This window comes from Scyliorhinus canicula, chromosome 15 (assembly GCF_902713615.1).
Source record: "Scyliorhinus canicula chromosome 15, sScyCan1.1, whole genome shotgun sequence".
NCBI classification, from domain to species: Eukaryota; Metazoa; Chordata; class Chondrichthyes; order Carcharhiniformes; family Scyliorhinidae; genus Scyliorhinus; species Scyliorhinus canicula.
The window spans coordinates 31,381,114-31,403,762 of NC_052160.1; the positions used below are offsets into that span (position 1 = coordinate 31,381,114).

At 46.1% G+C, this 22,649-nt stretch overlaps 1 protein-coding gene across 1 annotated transcript in view; it reads left to right on the top strand.

The window, feature by feature from the left end:
- The window catches only part of LOC119978502 (netrin-3-like), a 378,885-nt gene that overhangs the window by 15,641 nt on the left and 340,595 nt on the right, over positions 1-22,649 (top strand). The window contains exon 2 of the mRNA XM_038820177.1: positions 11,165-12,234. Within this exon, the coding sequence (XP_038676105.1) occupies positions 11,214-12,234 (1,021 nt within the window). The 5' untranslated portion in view covers positions 11,165-11,213. The remainder of the gene's footprint in view (positions 1-11,164; positions 12,235-22,649) is intronic.

Consider the following 22,649-nt stretch of genomic DNA (forward strand, 5'->3'; position numbering starts at 1 on the left):
CATAGGCCCGACTGAAGTCTATGTAGACAACATCCGCTGCCCTACCTTAATCAATTATCTTTGTTACTTCCTCCAAAAACTTAATCAAGTTAGTGAGACATGACCTCCCCTTCACAAAACCATGCTGTCTCTCACTAATACGGCTACTTGCTTCCAAATTTCTCTAAGAATCCTTTCCAATAATTTCCCTACCACTGATGTAAGGCTCACCGGCCTGTGATTTCCTGGATTATCCTTGCTACCCTTCTTAAACAGAGGAACAATATTAACTCTTCTCCAGTCCTCTGGGACCTCACCTGGAGCCAGTGAGGATACAAAAATTTCTGATAAGGCCCCTGCAATTTCCTCCCTTGCCTCACTCAGTATTTTGGGGTCGATCCCATCAGGTCCTGGGGACTTATCTGCCTTAATATTTTACAAAATGCCCAACACCTCTTCCTTTTGGACCTTAATGTGACCCAGACTATCTACACATCCTTCCCCAGACTCATCATCCACCAAGTCCTTCTCTTTGGTGAATATTGATGCAAAGTACTCATTTAGTCCTCGCCCATTTCCTCTGGCTCCACGCATAGATTCCTTTCCCTGTCTTTGAGTGAGCCAATCTTTTTCTTGGCTTCCCTCTTGCTCTTTATATATGTGAAAAAGCCTTGGGATTTTTCTTAATACTGTTTGCTAAGGACTTGTCGTGACCGCTTTTAGCCCTCCTGATTCCTTGTTTAAGTTCCTTCCTACTTTCCTTATATTCCTCCCGGGCTTCATCTGTTCCCAGCCTTCTAGCTCTTACAAATGCTTCCTTTTTCTTTTTGACTAGGCTCACAATATTCCTTGATATCCCAGGTTCCTGAAACTTGCCATATTTATCCTTCTTCCTCACAGGAACATGCTGGTCCTGAATTCCTATCAACTGACATTTGAAAGTCTCCCACATGCCAGATGTTGATTTACCCTCAAACATCCGCCCCCAATCTAGGGGCGCGATTCTCCGCACTCCCGACGGTGCGGAGAATAGCGTGGCTCATAAAATTTTACGGCCACGCTGTTCCGACGCCCTCCCGCTATTCTCCCCCCCCCCCCACGCCCGACTCCCGATACGAATCGCTGCCGCCGTTTTTTTACGGCCAGCAGCGATTCTCAGCTGATGGATGGGCCGAGTTCCCAGCCCTTTACGGCTGTTTTTACGAACGGCAAACACACCTGGTCTGGCCGTTCGTAAAAACGGCCGTAAACTGTCGATTTTTAAAACCATGGCACCGATTGGCACGGCAGTACCATTGGCACGGCAGTACCCGATGCCCGCGCACTCTTTGTCCTTCCGCCGCCCCGCAGTATCCATTCGCGGGGTGGCTGAGGGGCATCCCGGCCCGCGCATGCGCGGGTTTCGCGCAAATGCGCGATGACGTCATCTGCGCATGCGTGGGTTGGAGTCTTCCAATCCGCGCATGCGCGGCTGACGTCATGTGACGCGTCAGCCGGCGCTAACTCTGGCAAGCGGGCTTAACGAAATTCGTTAAGCCCGCGATGCCGGAGTTTACGGCGTCGGGATGCTAGCCCCGCCCGGATTTGACGCCAGCCTTACGATTTCTCCCCATATGGGAGAATCGCGCCCTAGATTCTTCAGTTATATTGTTAGAATTAGCCTTTCCCCAATTTAGCACCTTCACTTGAGGACTACTCTTACCTTTATGCATTTGTACTTTAAAACTTACTGAATTACGGTCACTGTTCCCGAAATACTCCCCTACTAAAACTTCAACCACTTGGCTGGTCTTATTCCCCAATACCAGGTTCAGGCCGGCCCCTTCCCTAGTTGGACTATTTACATATTGTTTCTAGAAGCCCTCCTGGATGCTCCTTACAAACTCTGCCCCATCCAAGCCCCTAGCACTAAGTGTGTCCCCGTCAATATAGGGGAAGTTAAAATCACCCACCACAACAACCCTAACTTTTACACCTTTCCAAAAGCTGCCTACATGTCTACTCCTCTATCTCCGGCTGGCTATTGGGAGGCCTGTAGTAAACCCCCAACATTGTGACTGCACCCACCCTATTCCTGAGCTCTACCCATATTGCCTCACTGCATGGGCCCTCTGAGGTGTCCTCCCACAGTATAGCTGTGATATTTTCCTTAACCAGTAGTGCAACACCCCCACCCCTTTTATATCCCCCTGTATTATTCGCTATGTGGAGAAGCTGAATAGACTCAGACTGTTTTCATTAGAAAGACAGAGGTTTAGAGGTGACCTGATAGAGCTCTATAAGATTATGAAGAGCATGGATAGAGTGGATGGTCAGGCATACTTTTCCAGGGTGGAGGAGTCAGTCACCAAGGGGCATAGGGTTAAAGTCCATGGGGCAAAGTTTAGAGGAAATGTGCATGGCAGGTTTTTACACAGAGGGTGGTGAGTACCTGGAACGCTTTGCCAGGCGAGGTAGAAGCAGATAGATTAACGGTGTTCAAAAGGCATCTTGACTAATACATGGATAGGATAGGTAAAGAGGGATACGGCACAAGGAAGTGCTGAGGGTTTTGGCCAAGATTGGTATCATTTCAGACTTGGAGGGCCAAAGGGCCTGTTCCTGTGCTGTATTGTTCTTTGTTCTATCCCGTCTGAAACATCAAAATCCTGGAACGTTTATCTGCCAATCCTGTCCCTCCCTCAACCAAGTGTCTGTAATGGCAACAACATAATATTCCAAGCACAAATCCAAGCTCTAAGTTCACCTGCCTTACCTGTTATACTACTCGCATTGAAACAAATGCACTTCAGACCACCAGTCCTGTGCTCAGCAACATCTCCTTGCCTGCTCTTCCTCCTAGTCTTACAGACCCTATTCTCTAGTTTCCCCTCAGTTTTTTCATCTTCTGACTTATTGCTCCAGTTACAACCACGCTGCCACACTGGTATTGTCTCATCAGTTTTGCAACTTATTTCTCAGTCTATTTTTTGGCTGCAGACTGTCAGTGTTGGTGGGTGATTGCAGAGTCCAGATCACAGCTCAGCACATTGTGTTCTTGCCAATCCACCCGCTCTTTCCAGAAGGATAGTGATCAGGCATAAGAACCCTGGTTGACTTCCCTCTCTTTCACCTAGAAGCAGTGTCGCCCCGGGCTTCTTGGTTCTGGCTCAACAATGGGAGCTGACACCTTTCATTGTGTCTGGTGTCTGACGTACGTTGAGATTTTGCCAAGGTTATGATACGTAACTTTAAATAATCCCATCTGCCGTCTCCCTCGATGATTTTACTCTGTTATCCTTGGAGAACTGTGTCTAATTTCAGCTGGTTTGGGGCATTCGCTTCATGTCTGTTTAGCTTCAGCCTGCTTTGCACATCTGGAACAACTTCATATGTTTTAAAAGTATTATGTGAAATGCATAGTTCGGGATCTAGTGCCACAGAGGCAGGCAAGCAACCATCTTATTCATGAAGGAATAGCAGGAAATGAGCACTGCTACAAGTGAGGGGCAACAGGGAGTAAACATTGCTGCAGAGTAAAATAACGGACTGAACACTGCTGCATTGGAGGAGTAACAGTTGAGTGAGATTGATACATGGGAGGAGTAACAGTGAATGAGTAAGCATTGCTGCATGTGAGAAGTAGCAGTAGCAGTGAATGAGTGAGTTTGGTGCATGGGAGGAGTCGCAGTGAATAAGTAAGCTTGGTGCATGGGAGGAGTAACAGTGAATGATTGGGCATTACTGCATTCCAAAAAGAGAATCCAGGATTATTGACCTCATGCAGGAAGTTGGGTCTCTTCCTGATGTGATATCTCACTCTCATGGATTGTCTTGAGACCTTCCGCCCATCTTGGTGTCTTGGATTTACACAATTTTCCCAAGTGTCCAAGCGGTTTCAGTTGAAACACAGCACTGAAATTACTGGACATTGACATTTGGCTCCACAGTGCTGTTAGGGAATTCAAAGATTTTGACCCAGTGATAGTGAAGGAACAGCGATATAATCCCAAGTCAGAATGGTTTGTGGTTTAGAGGAGAACTTCCAGGTGATGGTGCTCCCATATACCTGCTGCCTTTGTCCTTCTAGATGGTAGTGGTTGTGGGTTTGGAAGTTACTGCCTAAGGAGCCTTGGTAAGTTCCTGCAGTGCATCTTGTAGATGATACACACTGCTGCCATGTTTATTGGAGGGATTGAATGTTTGTGGAAGTGGTACCAAGCAAGTGAGTTAATTTGTCTTTGATTGTGTTGAGCTTCTTGAGTGTTGTCGGAGCTGCACTCATCCAGGCAAGTGTAGAGTATTACATCATACTCCTGACTTGTGTCTTGTAGATTGGGGTGGCATGGTGGCACAGTGTTTGCACTGCTGCCTCATAGCACCAGGGATGCTGGTTCAATTCTGGTCTTGGGTGACTGTGTGGAGTTTGCACGTTCTGCCCGTGTCTTGATTGATTTCCTAAGGGTGCTCCAGTTTCCACCCACAGTCCAAAGGTTAGGTGAATTGGCCATGTTAAAATTGCCCCTTAGTGTCCAGTGATGTGCAGGTTATGTGGGGTTACAGGATTACGGGGATAGGGCGATGGAGTGAGCATAGGTAGGGTGCTCTTTCAGAGGGTTGGTGCAGACTTGATGGGCTGAATAGTCTTCTTCAGCACTCGATGGATTCTATGGATTATGGATAGATGGTGGATAGGCTTTGTAGGGTCAGGAGCTGAGTTGTTAGGGCCTGGAATGTACTGATTGAGAGTGTGGTGGAGATAGATTCAATTGTCCTTTTCAAAAGAAAGTTGAGTAAGAATCTGAAGCCAAAATAATTTGTAGGGACACAGACTAGTTGAGTCAGTCTTGCAGAAAGCCTCCATGGACGCAATGGGCTGATTGGCCTCATTCTGTGATGTAACCATTCTATGATTCTCTGTCCTTCTCTTTTGACCAAATTGAGGAACTCACCATCTCCATGACCTTTTAAATATGATTCTGACTCTGCCAATTAATGCATTGCTCCCTTTGTGGTGATGGTATGCCTGTCAGTGTGCGAATTGAAACATTGGGCAGAATTTTCCCAAAAAAATGACAGTGTCATTTCTGGCGAGAACATTGGTGCGATTCCCACTGACCCCAGCAGCATGATCTGGACCCAATTTGCAGCACTTGGAAGTATTTTTTCCTCACTGCACCTAAGGCATGAAGTATCTAATTCACCCACCCCGGGGTTCATCTGAGCTCTTCAATGAAGGGGCCTCTGCATTTAAACGACTCCACAGCACTTGGCTCTTTCATAGAAAGCCTTTCATAGAATTTATAGTGCAGAAGGAGGCCATTCGGCCCATCGAGTCTGCCCCGGCTCTTGGAAAGAGCACCCCACCCAAGCTTCAGATGCACATCAGGTGGAGGCAGAAACATCCCAGGGAATCAGACAGTCAGAGGTCTGCTGGATTCTAGGATTCAGTTGTTCCCTAGCCATGTGCCATACCTCGTACACCTTTGCCCTCAGCTGTTGGAGGTGCAAAGGCAGAGCCGACACTCCTGCAACTGCAAGGCTGAATGGAGGAATCGCATAGCAATTTGTGGCAGGGGATGGGGCCGGCCAATACGTGGTGTCTGCAATGGATAGCTTTGGGTAAGAGATCATATCCATGACAGGGGAATTCCAAAGTTTGGTTCAGTCCCTGAGGACCATGGCTGAGGGCTTCACCTGTCTGGTTCAGATAATGGCTGGCCTCAGGATTGGCAGATACTGGATATCACTCCAGCTGCCCCTCCATACCATGGACCAACCCAGGGGCCCATGAGCATCTGGAGGGAGGAGGATCCACTGGAGCATATCCTGTAGCCATCGACCAAAGAATCCCTGGGAGTGCTCGGTCAATCTGTATCTCCCTTTCCTGAGACCGGCGCAAGTCAGGAACAGCTATTCCTCTTCTATAAAGCTGGAGGCAATAAGGGAATCGTTAGCCTTTCTGCCCATGTGCAGCGTTGGCCCCACCTGGACTCCATCCTCAGGATCCTCAGATTCCTCTTTCTCAACTTCCTCCTGAACATCCTCCTTGTCTGAGTGACATGCCGCTCCTCAATTTTGTCTTCAGGAAGGTCAGTGCTCTGCTGCAGAGCCAGGTTGTTCATCGCACAGCAGACCTCTCGGGGCTCTATACTGGAGCACCCCAATGAATCTGTTGAGGCAGTGGAACTGCATCTTTAGGAGGACGATGCACTGTTCGATTACGGATTGGGTGGCACTGTGAACATTTTTGTACCTGGCCTGTGCTGTGGTCTCTCATCTCCACACTGGTGTCATCAGCCAAGAGCTCAGGGGATATCCCTTGTCCCTTAGGAAACAGATCAGCTATGTTGCTAAAGCCAGTAGCCCTCTCAGCCTGCCAGGCCTGGTCGAGGTCAAAATGTATGTAGACTAGAGCCCTCGGATAAAGAGCATCCGTGACCGCACAGATGAATTTTGGTTGGATGCCTATGATATGCCACAAAGGTTACCCGTGGAGCCCTGGAAGGACCCTATAGTGTAAATGTTGAGGGCTGCTGTGACTTTATGGCTCAGGGAGTGAGTGTCCTCCGCCACCACATGACACCGAGTCCGTAAGGATGTGGCACAGATATGGCACAGAAGAGGCAGAGTCTTCTAGGGCAAATGTTGTCTGAGAACTCCATGAAGGACACATGTTTAGCACACTGGGCTAAATCGTTGGCTTTGAAAGCAGACCGAGGCAGGCCAGCAGCACGGTTCGATTCCCGTAACTGCCTCCCCGAACAGGCGCCGGAATGTGGCGACTAGGGGCTTTTCACAGTAACGTCATTGAAGCCTACTCATGACAATAAGCGATTTTCATTTTCATGTCCTTCGGTAGCACAGTGCACGGTAGCGCAGTGATTATCACTGTTGCTTCACAGCTCCAGGGTCCCAGGTTCAATTTCCGGCTTGGGTCACTGTCTGTGTGGAGTCAGCATGTTCTCCCTGTGCATGTTAGGGCATCCGCTGGGTGCTCTGGTTTCCTCCCATACGTCCAGAAAGACATGCTGTTAGGTAATTTGGACATTCTGAATTCTCCCTCTGTGTAGCCGAACAGGCACCAGATTGTGGCAACTAGGGCTTTTTACAGTAACTTCATTGCAGTGTTAATGTAAGCCCACTTGTGACAATAACGATTATTATTATTATGTATCCTGTAGATCCTTGGTCTCCTTCTATGCCTTCATGCCTCCTTATTGGCTGGTGCGGACCCCGGCCTCTGGCCTAGTCTCCTTCTCCAGGGTCTTTTCTAGGTGGCGCCGCACATTGCTGCTGGAGTCTGTGCTCACTGGGCTAAATCGGTGGCTTTTAAAGCAGACCAAGCAGGCCAGCAGCACGGTTCGATTCCCGTACCAGCCTCCCCGGACAGGCGCCGGAATGTGGCGACTAGGGGCTTTTCACAGTAACTTCATTGAAGCCTACTCGTGACAATAAGCGATTTTCATTTCATTTCATTTTCCTCCAATGCTGTAATAAGTAGAACGGCCAGCTCCACTAGCTCCATGCCAATAACAATCGGATTATTGTGAGGGATGAGAGAGAGAGAGAGAGTCAGGTTGGTATCGCAGCCGGATAACATCAATACCTCCCCTGACCCATTGGCCTCCTGGACCTGGAAGCAGCAAGTCTCAGATCTTATCCGGCAACGACCACTTACTCACTGCTCAGGTGCCCTCCCATCTCCATTACAGAATTGGCCCTGGCCTCTGCACTGGCCCACTTATACTCGCCTTTAGCCTCCCACCTGATTCTCTGCTCCCTTAGCCTCTCTTAACATGGGGGCTCTGACAGGAGGGTTCCATGCTCGTATGTCTCTATTGGATTGGATTGGATTTGTTTATTGTCCCTTGAACCGAGGTACAGTGAAAAGTATTTTTCTGCGAGCAGCTCAACAGATCATTAAGTACATGGGAAGAAAAGGGAATAAAATGCATAATAGGGCAACACAGGTATACAATGTAACTACATAAGCACCGGCATCGGATGAAGCATACGGGGTGTTGTGTTAATGAGGTCAGTCCATAAGAGGGTCATTTAGGGGTCTGGTAACAGTGGGGAAGAAGCTGTTTTTGAGTCTGTTCGTGCATGTTCTCAGACTTCGGTATCTCCTGTCCGATGGCAGAAGTTGGAAGAGTGTGTAAGCCGGGTGTGAGGGGTCTTTGATTATGCTGCCCGCTTTCACCAGGCAGTGAGAGGTGTAGATGGAGTCAATGGATGGGAGGCAGATTAGTGTGATGGATTGGGCGGTGTTCACGACTCTCTGAAGTTTCCTGCGGTCCTGGGCCAAGCAGTTGCCATACCAGGCTGTGATGCAGCCAGATAGGATGTTTTTTATGGTGCATCTGTAAAAATTGGTAAAGGTTTAATGTGGACATGCCGAATTTCCTTCCTTTCCTGAGGAAGTAGAGGCGATGTTGTACTTTCTTGGTGGTAGTGTCGACGTGGGTGGGCCAGGACAGATTTTTGGAGATGTGCACCCCATGGAATTTGAAACTGCTAACCATTTCCACCTTGGCCCCGCTAATACTGACAGGGGTGTGTACTTTGCAGTACGCTCTCTCTCTCATCCCTCGCAATAATCCGATTGTTATTGGCATGGAGCTAGTGGAGCTGGCCGTTCTACTTATTACAGCATTGGAGGAGCACAGACTCCAGCAGCAATGTGCGGCGCCACCCAGAAAAGACCCTGGAGAAGGAGACTAGGCCAGTGGCCGGGGTCCGCACCAGCCAATAAGGAGGCACGAAGGCACAGAAGGAGACCAAGGATCTACAGGATACATAATAATAATAATCTTTATTGTCACAAGTGGGCTTACATTAACACTGCAATGAAGTTACTGTGATAAGCCCTCGTTGCCACAATCTGGTGCCTGCAGTACTTTGGTTCCTGAAGTCAATGACCAGCTCTTTAGTTTTGCTGGTATTGAGGGAGAGATTGTTGTCGCTGCACCACTGGGCAGGGTCAACCTTGGGGGATCATGGGTCAGCTGGATGGTGATGTCCGCCTTGGGGGATCATGGGAGGAATTGGGGTCAGTCACTGAAGTGAACCCAGTGCCCCTTGATCTCATGCAATCAAGTTTTGAGTCCTGAACCCCAAGAACTCATCCCATTCCTTGACTTTGAGACTGAAGGAAGCTGACATTGTATTTTCTTATAAAGTTAGAGTACCTAATTCATTTTGTTTTCCAATTAAGGGGCAATTTAGCGTGGCCAATCCACCTACCATGCACATCTTTGGGTTGTGGGGGTGAAACCCACGCAAACACGGGAAGATTGTGCAATTCCACACAGACAGTGACCCAGAGTCGCGATAAAACCTGGGACCTCAGTGCCGTGAGGTAGTTGACATTGTTAAGAGTTAACTCTAGATGGCTAATTGGTTTGATGAGCATGAGTCTCAGGAATGTTAGAGGGCACAATTGCTTTATGCTTCAGGGATAGGCATAGCTAATGGGCACCCATCAAACTCAGGCTGCGTCATTCCAAGATCTCATTGCTGTCATGCTTCAATGCTTAAGCCTATTGGACAGCTCCTCTAGAGTTTCTGCCCACCCACCCACCACCAAGCTGGGCACTGTGCTATGTTCTCTTTTGGGTCTCATCCACCTAGCCCTTTAGCCCAGCTGCTTGACTCTACTTCACAACCCACCCCCCCGACTCTCGTGGCCCACAGCCACACCCGCCCCAAACCCCATGCCACAGACAGAAGGCTAACACAACCCTAAAAGCACATTTAACCAACAAACAGCAGACTTCAGGCGCTCCCACACCAACCTTGCACCCCCCCCCCCCTCGCTCTCTCGAGCTGCCCAGTGGGCTCTCTCTCCTTGAACTCTGATGCTAGTTGGAGAATGTGGTGCTCACCTCCTTCCTCACTCTTGGAGGTCATGGTGGCACCTTGTTCCAATTTTTAAAAAGCAGTATTAATGTGTGCCTGGTGAGTAGAAAGATTTGAGGAGGGCTGAAGATGTGTTAAGTACATGTTTATAGATTCAGATTCATGGCGTGAGCCTGACTGCGCCATTGGGGAGGACCTGGGAGGATCGCAATTGGAAATCTTGCTGGCGCAAATCCCACTTTTTCCTCTCACAGGATTTAGCGGCCAAGATGGGATTTACGCCCGCGACTTATGCAGCCGCTAAATCCTGCCCATTATTTCTGCTTCTTGTTGGTATAGAGCACTGGCGCATTGCTTTTCTGTATCCAGCATTGGTGTTCCTGCTGCACCTGGCAGAAGCTTCAGGACCCAATCATCCTCATGATGTTTTTAAGTGACTTTGCATTGAATTGAAACTGGTCTGAACTTGTCTCACATTTCACCCTCACAATCGCAGAGTGAGGGCATTCACAACATCTGAAGCAGCTCAGTTAACGGCAGAAGAGGAAAGGCCAGTCTGCACCTGACTGATGTTTAGGAGTTGGGCTGGACCACACATCAGAAGTAGCGAGTGTGCAACCAAACTGACCTATTTAGTCTGTTTTTAAAAATTTATTTAAGCCTCCATTTACATTCCTGAAGTTTCTTTTACTCTTTTATTCTCAGTCACTCATTTTTTCATCTGCTTCTCTTTCCTTCTTACCTTCTGGGATATCCTGACAACGTGAAAGGTTCTGAATGTAACACATGTAACAGGAGAGATCCATTTGGACCACTTTGGCCACTTGGGTAATGGGACTCTAATTTTAACTCTGTTTCAGTGAATACCTCAGTCAGGCATATTTATTCCAGACTAAAAACAGAAAATGCTGGAAACACTCAGCAAGTTTGCAGCATTTGTGGAGAGTCCTTATGACACATCTTCAGACAGAAAGGGAGAGAGAAATGTGATGGATTTACTCGCTTCCACCTCCTTCCCATCACTGCCACTGTAATGCCTGTCCAAGTTCCGCTGGGACTGAGGTCAGCTGAAGACCACTTGAATTTTCCAAGTATTTTCTGTTTTTATTTCAGATCTCTAGCATCCACTGTATTTTGTTCTTATATTAATTCCAGTGTTCCTGGAATTAATATAAGCTTTTCACACAAGCATTTAGCAGGAGCTTCAAAGGCAGAAGATAGTTTGGATCTGGGTCTGTTGTTGCTTAATCACATTTTTTGTTGAAGATAACGTTTTAAAAAATTGTTATTTAAGAATTGTAGCTGTGTTTGTTTTGATGGTGTCTTGTCTTATTTCTTGTAGGTCTTACTGTGCGCATTGTTCCTGGAAACAGCCCTTTCCTGAATTGTAGATGATGCAGTTTGGGCCAGTGCTGCTATTTACCTGCATTCTCAGGGGTTCCTATGCTCTCAATGCTTTTGCACCGCAGCATGGCTCCTCGGATCCCTGCTACGATGAAGGAGGGCAGCCTAAACGTTGCATTCCTGATTTTGTCAACGCTGGCTTTGCCAGGGAGGTACAGGTGTCCAGTACTTGTGGGAGGCCTCCAAACAGATATTGCTTCTTTAATGAGAAGATGGGCGTGAAGACTAAGATGTGTCAAATCTGTGATGCTTCAGATCCCAGGAACGCTCACCCTGCCACCTACCTGACCGATTTAAACAATGCTCACAACCTTAGCTGTTGGCAATCAGAAGAGTTTCATAATCCTCTGCAAAATGTCACTCTCACTCTCTCTCTGAATAAGAAATTTGAAATCACTTATGTCAGTTTGCAGTTTTGCTCTCCTCGGCCAGAATCTATGGGAATATTCAAATCAATGGACTATGGGAAAAATTGGGTTCCCTTTCAGTATTATTCCTCACAGTGCCGGAAAATGTACAATAAGCCAAACAAAGCAATCATTTCGAAGCAGAATGAACAAGAAGCTCTTTGCACAGATGGATACACTGATCTCTATCCTTTGACAGGGGGACTGATCGCATTCAGTACCCTTGATGGACGTCCCTCTGCCCAGGACTTTGACAACAGTCCAGTCCTGCAGGACTGGGTGACAGCCACAGATATTCGGGTGGTCTTCAGCAGACCTCACCCCCAGCGGGACCAGGATAGACATTACAGTGGCAGAGACGGGAAGGAGGAGGAGGGGGGTATGATGAAAGAGTCCTACCATTATGCAGTGGCTGACTTGCAGGTCGGTGGGCGCTGCAAGTGTAATGGGCATGCTTCACGTTGTGTCAAGGACAAAGAAGAGAATCTGAATTGTGACTGCAAACACAACACTGCTGGTCCAGAGTGCGACAAGTGCAAACCCTTTCACTATGACCGGCCATGGCAAAGAGCGACTGCTCGCGAAGCGAACGAGTGCTTGGGTAAGTCCAACCTGTGGGTATTGATGTAAGTATTGACACCTTCCAGCCTTAGAGTCAACCAATTGGTTGGTCAATATCAGGGAGTGACAGTTTTAACATCAGTTACAGAAAAGCTACCAGCATTTGTAATTAGGGGCAGAATGCTTGAGCTCTGACCATAAGAGCTGACCAGAGTGCGCCAGCATGCAGTTGTGAAGGACAAATCTTGCCTAAGTGATCTAGTTGAAATTTCTTTGGAACGTCACTGATACCGTAGACAAGGCAATGTTTGTGGATGTTGTCTAAATGAGCTACAAATGGGACCTTTTGCTATTTATATAGCACCTTTAACGTAATGAAGAGCGCCAAGGCATTTGCCAAAATTTGACACTTGACATTTGAAGGAGATATTAACTGAGATGACAAAAAGCTTGATCAAAGAGGTAGGTTTAAAGGGTGTCTGCAAGAAGGAAACTGAGGTAAAGAAACTGAGAGGGTTAAGGAGAGAATTCCAGGCAACTGAAGCCACAATCACCAATGGTAGAGCAATTAAAATTAGCAATGCTCAACAGGCAAGAATTAGTAGAGCACAAATATCTAAGGGGGTTCTGGGGCTGGAGGAGATTGTAGAGATAGGGAAGAATGAGACCATGAAGGATTTGATAACAAGAATGTGAGTTTTAAAATTGCAGTGTTGCTTAACCAGGAGCCAATGTGAGTCAGTTAGAACAAGGGTGATGGATGAATAGAAGTGTTGCCAGGAGCATTCTGAGGTGATGAAGTGTAGAGGTAACAGGGGTTTCAGCAGCATGTAAGAAAACAAGAAAATAGAAGCAAACCATGCAACCCCTTGAGCCTACTTTTCCAGTCAATACAATCATGTCTGATCTTCTACCTCAACTCCACTTTTCCACCCGCTTCCATATCCCTCGATTTCCCTTAATTTCTATCTCTGTTTTAAATATACTTAACAAGGGAACACTCACAATCTTTCAGGATAGAGAATTTCAGTGATGCACACTACTAAAGTATAGTCTCTGTTGTAATGTCAGAATCAAGGCAGCAAATTTGCACACAGCATACTCTCACAAACAACATTGTCATAATGACCAGAAATTCTGATTTTGTGTTGTTAACTAAGAGCCAAATATGAACAGGGATATCTGGGATACCTCCACTGCTGTTCTCCACAACACATCCTTGGGATCTTCTAATAATCTTTATTATTTCCATTAACACTGCAATGACGTTACCTTGAAAATCCCCTAGTCACCACATTCCGGCATCTGTTCGGGTACACTGAGGGAGAATTCAGAATGTCTAATTCACCTAACAAGCACATCTGGGCACCACAGTCCAAAGATGTGCAGGTTAGGTGGATTGGCCATGATAAATTTCCCTTAGTGACCAAAAAGGTTAGGAGGGGTTATTGGGTTACGGGGATAGGATGGAAGTGAGGGCTTAAGTGGGTCGGTGCAGACTCGATAGGCCTAATGGCCTCCTTCTGCACTGTATATTCTACATTCTATCTTTCGGAACTTGTGGGAGAAAACCAGAGCACCCAGAGGAAACCCACACAGACACGGGGAGAAAGTGCAAACTCCGCACTGACAGTGACCCAAGCCGGGAATCAAATGTGGGACACTGGCGCTGTGAAGCAACAGTGCCAACCACTGTGCTACCATGCCATACCATCCACCTGACAGAGTAGACAGGGCCTTGGTATAATATTTTGTCTGAAAGGTGGCAATTCTACAGATCAGCACTCCCTCAGCACTACACTGGATTATGTGCTCAACTGTCTGGAGTGGGCCTTGAGCCCATAACCTTCTGAGTCAGACCAAATTGAGTGGCGCAGAAAACTCGAGGGATTGAATGGCTCATTGCTGTTACTGAGGTACCAATTTACTGTACATAGTGTCCTGAGTGAGAGATTAGTCCTCTTCAGCACTTGGAATCCTACTAGATCAACTGATATATTATTAAAATGCTGGTTCATATGCTTTTGACATCCAGAGTTTTAAATAAGTAATCCAATGGAAGCATTTTGGAAAAACTTTAAAATTTAGTGTGGGTTTCCAGCGAACATTCCATTATAATGGAATCCAAATGAGTTACCAATTGAGAATTGCACATGCATTCCATGCTGTTGGTAGCTCCTCGAGCTGTGATTTAGTGAACCAAATGGGTTTTTACAGCAAGTGACAATGGTTTCATGGTTATCATCAGACTTTTAATTCTAGATTTCCATTGAACTCAAATCACAAAATTTGGAATGGCAGGATTTGAATCTGCGTCCCCAGAACTTGCACTGGGTCTCTGGATTACTAGTCCAGCAACAATGACACACACACACACACACACTAGTTTCACAGTACTGTACCAACACTGAGACTATATTTTTAATCCCAGATTTATTAATTAAATTAATTTAAATTAAAGCAGGTAACACGATTATATTTGAATTTGTGTCCTCGGATTATTAATCCCGCCCTCGGGTTACTAGTCCATCAAAATTACCACAATGCTACTATTCCTGGAATTATATTTTAATCTGCAGGTTTGAGTTGAAGTCCAGCAGAGAGAAATGGGATGAGTCCGCTTTCTGTCTTGCCAGTATTCATGCTGTGTGAAATTAACTCCGACAGCCACAACTCATTTCCTAGAGGGCATTGGCCCACTGCGCAAACTAGCATGAATTCAACACTAATTAGTGATTTCATTCATGTAGGTTACAGGACGTCTTGTCTGGAAATAGAAAAAGTGTTAAATTGGTGCTTGAAAGAGCATTGTCTGAGGCAGTGGCGCATTGTTATTATGGTGTAGAGAGAGTTTTATTCTGTATCTAACTTGTGCTGTACTTGCTCTGGGAGCTTTTGGTGGGGCAATGTAGGGGGAGCTTTAACCCACTGTGGAGGGTTATTTACAGGATAGATACAGAGCAAAGCTGGCTTTGTTCTGTCCCCACAGCCCCTCTCAGTCCAAATACTCTCCCTAGTGCAACTGTATTATAATACATCTGTATTATTATCAATATCTTGTCTGAGTAAGGCATTCGATCGAAATGGTATGAAATACGGAAGAGTTTTCCATAATAAAAACAAAATTCTGGAAAAACTCAGCAGGTCTGGCAGCATCTGTGGAGAGAGAAATGTTTTGTAGATGAGGTCATCCGAACTTGAAATATTAATTCTATTTCTCTCTCCACAAATGCTGACAGACCTGCCGAGTTTTTCCAGATTTGCTGTTTTTATTTCCGATTTCCAGCATCCACAGTATTTTGCTTTTATTTCGGAGTTGTCCCATGGTGGGTTCTTGCTGTTGAATCACTCTGATTGCTTTTGCTGTGCCGGCAGGCAGAGGATACCTCCAGGTACAAATGCTATTGGTAAATGTGTTGCTCACTGTAAGTTTGTAGAGCTGGCCTGTGCCCAGTGCAATCTATCGCTAGCTACTGAAGAGCAGCTTGTGGCACCAGTGTTGCTGATAATTGAACTGGAAGTGCGGGCACCAAGTGCCTGAGTGGCACTTCAGGTGAAATAGAAAGGGGTCATGGGAAGGGTTTAATTTAGTGACGGTCACGGAGGTCTCTTGAAAAATTTAAGAGTTCACAGCTTTGTTACGCTGCTTGTGTCAGATGCCATCCTATTGAAATGTTAATGAAGGTGTATTTACGGCAAAAGGTTTGCTCACTATCTCTTTAGGTGTTCAGTTGGAGGGCTATCTTTGAGTCATCACACTTTCTGAATACAACCCCCTGTGAATTTTTCCATTAGCTCAGAGGTCACTGTCACCTTTGCACCTCACTCGCACCATCTTAATTTAATTAATTTGAATGTTTAGCATGCACTGAACAGCTCAGACTCACTGCTTCTCTCAGTTCTCGGCTTTCTTTGTCATGTTAAAACATTTGCCATTCAGTCCACTGACAACCATTCTGCTTCTTCTGTTTGTCCTCACTCTCTGCAGTCTGTGGGGGGAGGAGAAAGCTGCGTGGGTGGGGGTGGGGGAGGACGATGGTGGTTGGGTCTGGGAAAACAGGAACTTAGCTGCCCTCAGCCTTCTAAAAGGTGACTTTTGTCTGTTGAGTCTGTATGCTCGCGTATCTGTCTATATGTGGCCGTACCTGTGTCAGTCTGGTTGTGTGTGTTTGATTTTGTATCCATGTCTACTTGTGCTTGTCACCTGTCTGTCTGTCTGCATGTGTGCTTGGTTGCTTGTGTGTGAGCATGTGCACAATGTGTCAGAGTCTGTGTGTATGCCTCTCTGTGTCAATTGTGAATACCTGAATATGTGTTTGTCTGTATACATGTTTTTCTGTGTGTGTGTGTGAGTGGATATGTTTCTCTGCTCATGCGCGAGTGTGTACATGCATGCATTTGAGTGTATGGGATGTGTACATGTGTGGATGTGCACAGTGTTGTCTCTTCCTCAGCTCATCTGCTGTCCTCATTTATGTCTTTATTAACTCTAGGCTTGGATATTATAAACCATTCATGGCCAGCCTGCCATATTCTATCATCTGTAATTCAAAATCTGCTGCCCATATCCTAACTTGCTCCAACTTCCATTCACCTATCACCCCTATACTTGTTACCTACATTGGCCCCGAGTTAAGCAGCATCCTGATTTAAAAAAATTCCCATCCCTTGTTTTCACATTCATCCATGTCCTTGTCCTTCCCACCTCTAATCTGTTGCAGCCCCATAATTCTCTGAGATATCTGCGCTCATCTAATTCTAGCCTCTTGAAGATCCCCAATTTTAATTGTTCCACTATTGGTGGATGTGTCTTCAGCTGCCTGAGCCTGATGCTCTGGAATAGCCTAACTCTACAACTCTCCACTTGGCAACTTTGCATTTCTCTATTAAGACACTTCTTGAAACCTATCTCTTTGATCAAACGTTTTATTAACTGCAAAATATCCCCTTACGTGATTGCTTTCAAAATTTGCTTTATAATACTCCTGTGAAGCACCTCAGGGCATTTCATTTCAATAAAGGCATGATATAAATATGACTGCTGCTGTTGACGGATGTTCTTTGATTTGCGAGGGGCCATGGAATTTTGCATAAATTTCTGATGGACATCTTGTTTTAATTTTGAGTTTGTGAAGGTTATCAATGAAGCTGATGTACGTCTCCAAGTGGCAGAGGACATTTGCAGTTGGTGGAAGAGGCTGCCAATCTGCATTTGCAAACACACCGCATGGGATACACATACTGAATGGGATACACACAGTGATTGAGATGCACACAAGTGAGATACACAAACCAAATGGGATATACACACTGAATGGGATGCATACACTGAATGTGATGCACACAACAAATAAGATACACAAACCAAATGGGATACACACTTTGAATGGGATGCACACAATGAATGAGATGCACAAACTGAATGAGGTACACACACTGAATGGGATAGACACACTGAATGGGATGCACACAATGAATGAGATGTGCACACTGAATGGGATACACACGCTAAATGGGATACACACAATGAATGGGCGCACAAAGAATGAGATGCACAAACTGAATGGGATATGCACACTAAATGGGATATACACAAAAATTAGATACACAAACTGAATGGGATAAACACACTGAATGGGATAGACACAATGAATGAGATACGCAAACTGAATGGGATACACACACCAAATGCGATGCACACAATGAATGGGATGCACACAATGAATGAGATGCACAAACTGTGTGAGATACACATATCGAATGGGATACACACACTGAATGGGATAGACACAATGAATGGGATGCACACAGTGAATGGAATGCACTAACTGAATGTGATACACACTGAATGGGATAGACACAATGAATGAGATATACAAACTGAATGGGATATACACACAATGAAGGGGATACACACACTAAATGTGATACACTTAATGAATGGGATACACACAATGATTGAGATGCACAAACTGAATGGGAAACACAATGGATGGGTTGCACACAATGAATGGGATGCACACAATGAGTAGGATGAACGCAATGAGTGAGATGCATAAACTGAATGGGATACACGCAATGAATGGAATACACACAATTAATGGGATAAACAGAATTAATGGTATACCCAAACTTTTTTTTTTAATAAACAATTTTATTGAGGTAGTTTTTGGCTTTATAAACAGTTACAGACATCATCAGAAAGGAAGCAAAAAAGGCAAAAATGTGCAAACATCCACGTACTTTCAATACTTCCACCGTAACATATTGCACAAGCCCGCTCCCCTCCCACCGGTACTACCCGCCATATTTTCCCTCCTACTCTACTCTAACCCCCCCCCCCCCCCCCCCCCCCTGCTGACGCTCACTCTCCCGCAAAGAAGTCAATAAATGGTTGCCACCTCCGGGTGAACCCCTGCACAGAACCCCTCAAGGCGGACTTGATTTTTTCCATCCCCAGGAAACTCGACATGTCCGCAAGCCACCACTCCGTCTTCGGGGGCTTTGAGTCCCTCCACGCCAATAATATTCGTCGCCGGGCTATCAGGGAAGCAAAGGCCAGCACATCGGCCTCTTTCTCCCCCTGGACGCCCGGGTCTTCCGAAACCCCAAAAATTGCCACCCCTGGGCTCATCACCACCCTTGTTTTTAGCACCTGGGACATGACCCCCGCAAATCCCTCCCAGTACCCCCTCAGCTCAGGGCATGCCCAAAACATGTGAACATGGTTCGCTGGTCCTCCCGCGCACCTAGCGCATTTGTCCTCTATCCCGAAAAATTTGCTCATCCGAGCCACCGTCATATGGGCCCGGTGAACGACCTTAAATTGGATCAGCCCGAGCCTAGCACATGTCGCGGTCGAGTTTACCCTACTCAGGGCCTCTGCCCACAGCCCATCCTCCATTTCCCCGCCTAGCTCCTCCTCCCATTTAAGTTTCAGTTCCTCTGTCTGGGACCCTTCCTCCCTCATGAGCACCTTATAAATACCCGAGACTCTACCCTCCCCTTCATCCCTCCCAGAGACTATTCTGTCTAGGATCCCCATTGGCGGGAGGCATGGGAAAGATGGGACCTGTCTACGAACAAAGTCCCGCAACTGTAGGTATCTAAAATAATTTCCCTTTACCACCCCAAATTTCTCCTCCAAGCTCCTCAAACTCGCGAAGCTCCCTTCCAGGAACATATCACCCACCCTTTCCACCCCTGCTCGCCGCCATACTCGGAACCCCCCATCCATACTGCCGGGGGCAAACCGATGGTTGTCGCAGATTGGCGCCCAGACAGACGCCCCCATCTCCCCCACATGCCTCCTCCACTGGCCCCATATCCGCAGGGTCGCCACCACTACCGGGCTGGTGGTGTACTTGGCCGGCGGCAGCGGTAGAGGAGCCGTGACCATGGTATACCCAAACTTAATGGAATACGCAAACTGAATGGGTTGCACACACTGAATGGGATACACACACTGAAGGAATATATACACCGATGAACACATTGAATGAGATTCACTGAATGAAACACGCACTGAATAAGATTAATAGACTCATACAGACACATTGAATGATTCATACACTGATACACACAGATTGAATGGGTTTCATACACTGATACACACACACAATGAAATTCATACACTGATATACACACTGAATGAGATTCATACACTGATATACACACACCGAATGGGATTCATACACTGATACACACACACGCTGAATGAGATTCATACACTGATACACACAAACTGAATGAGATTTATATACTGATACATACACATTGAATGGGATTGATACATTACCACACACACATTAAATCAGATACATACACTAATAAACACACATTGAATAAGATTCATACACTGATACACACACATTAAATGAAATTCGTACAGTGATACACACACTGAATTTAGATTCATAAATTGATGCACACACTGAATGGGAATCATACACTTATACACCCACATTGAATGGGATTCGTACACTGATACACACACACTGAAGGAGATTCATACACTGGTACACACACGCTATATGAGGTTCACACACTGGTACACACACTCTAAATTAAATTTTATACACTGGTATACATATGAGATTCATAAATTGTGCACACACTGAATAAGAATCGTACACAAATATACCCACGTTGAATTGGATTATATATACACTGATTGAAACATTGGATTATACATACACTGATTCATACACTGATACACACACACTGATTTAAATTCATACACTGAAACACACACTGAATGGGATTCATGCACTGATACACACACACTGAATGAGATTTGTCCACTGATAAAAACACACTGAATGAGATTCATACACTGGCACACACATTGAATGAGATTGGGTTCATACACTGATACACACACTGTGAAACTGATTAAAACATTGATAAACAAACATTGAATGAGATTCATACACTGGCACACACAGACAGATACACTGAATGAGTTTCATATACTGATGGGCACACAAATTGAATGTGATTCATGCACTGAAACACACACACTGAATGAGTCTCCTATACTGATAAACACACTGAATGTGATTTATATGCTGGTGCACACATTAAATGAGATTCGCGATCATACACTGATACACACACTGTGAATGAGATTCATACCCTGAAAAGCACACTGAATGACATTCATACACTGGTACACACACTGAATGTGATTGGGGTGATACACACACTGTGAATGAGACTAATACATTGATAAACTAACATTGAATGAGATTCATAAACTGACACACACACACTGAAAGAGATTACACTGATACACACACACAGAAAGAGATACATGCATTGATACATTACGCACATAGCACTATGTGGCCGGCACAGTAGCTCATTGGTAGCACTGTTGCTTCACAGCGCCCGCGTCCCAGGTTTGATTCCCAGCTTGGGCCACTGTCTGTGCTAAGTCTGCATTTTTTACCTGTGTCTGCGTGGGTTTCCTCCGGGTGCTCGGTTTCCTCCCATAAGTCCTGAAAGACGTGTTTGTTAGGTGAATTGGACATTATGAATTCTCCCTTTGTATACCCGAACAGGCGCCAGAATGTGGCGACTATGGGGTTTTCACAGTGACTTAATTACAGTGTTAATGTAAGCCACCTTGTGACAATAAAGATTATTAGTATAATTATTATTTCACTAATTTATTCATACACTGATGGTACCTCTCCAGGATCTTGAGGTGGCGTCTGTATTTTAATACAGTGTTAACCACATAACCACATCACCATCACAGAAATAGCTCAACAATTAACAGTTAAACAGTTCTTAAAATAAAAGGAAACACTTTAACTTATCCCGTACACCTTTACTATCAATATTCCAACCAAGCAGTCCCAATACATTGCAAATGCCACTTATAAATAAAGTTAATAAAACAGGTTTACTTGTGGTCCTCTGTGTAGAGACTTTCGGAGAGAGACAATTTGAGAGAGCATTTGGCAAAACTGCAAACCATACGTGGCCCCTCCCATTAATTACAACATCCTACTAAGATGTTCCATGATGACTAAACACAATGGGCGCGATTCTCCGCTCTCCACGCCGGGTGGGAGAATCGCGGGAGGGCCGCTCTGGCACCCACCGCGATTCTCCCACCCCCCCCCCAAAATGGCGGGTCGCGTTTTGCAACACGCCGCTCGGAGAATCGCCGCTCACCATTTTTCCCGGCGACCGGTGATTCTCCGGCCCTGATGGGCCGAGCGGCCTTACGACCCCGACAGGTTCACGCCGGCATCAACCACACCTGGTCGCTCCCGGCGTGAACATTGCCTGCGGGGGGCGGAGAGGGGATCGAGCACCATGGGCGTGCTCAGGAGGTGACTGGCCCACGATCGATGCCCACTGATCGTCGGGCCGGCGTCTGTAAATGACGCACTGTTTCCCCTCCGCCACCCCGCAAGATCAAGCCGCCATGTCTTGCAGGGCAGCAGAGGGGAAGATGGCAACCGCGCATGCGCGGGTTGGAGCCGGCCAACCTGCGCATGCGCGGCTGACGCAAGCGTCAAGGCCCGGCGGCCGAGTTTCCCGCAACGCCGCTCCTAGCCCCCCGGGGGGGGGGGGAGAATAGGGTGCGAGGAGCGGCCTCCGACACTGGAGTGAAATTATCTATACTCCAGGAACCGTTGAAAAAATAGACACAATTCTATTAGCCCTTATCTGTAATCAAGTAAGTGGTCAGAATGAATGATCATCTCACTCTTACAACACCTTAATTACAGTTTTAGCAGGCACACAGTCTGGGTATCTTAACCTAGGTTTTAAAAAAAACTACTGCAGCAAATATATACCTTAATCCAGGCTTTTAATAACATTACTGCAACAGATATAAAATACAATATATATAACAATTTCTTACATTCATCACACTCCGTTGATCTTGATGGAGGGAAAGACCGGATCTTGACCTGGAGCAGGTTGGTAAAA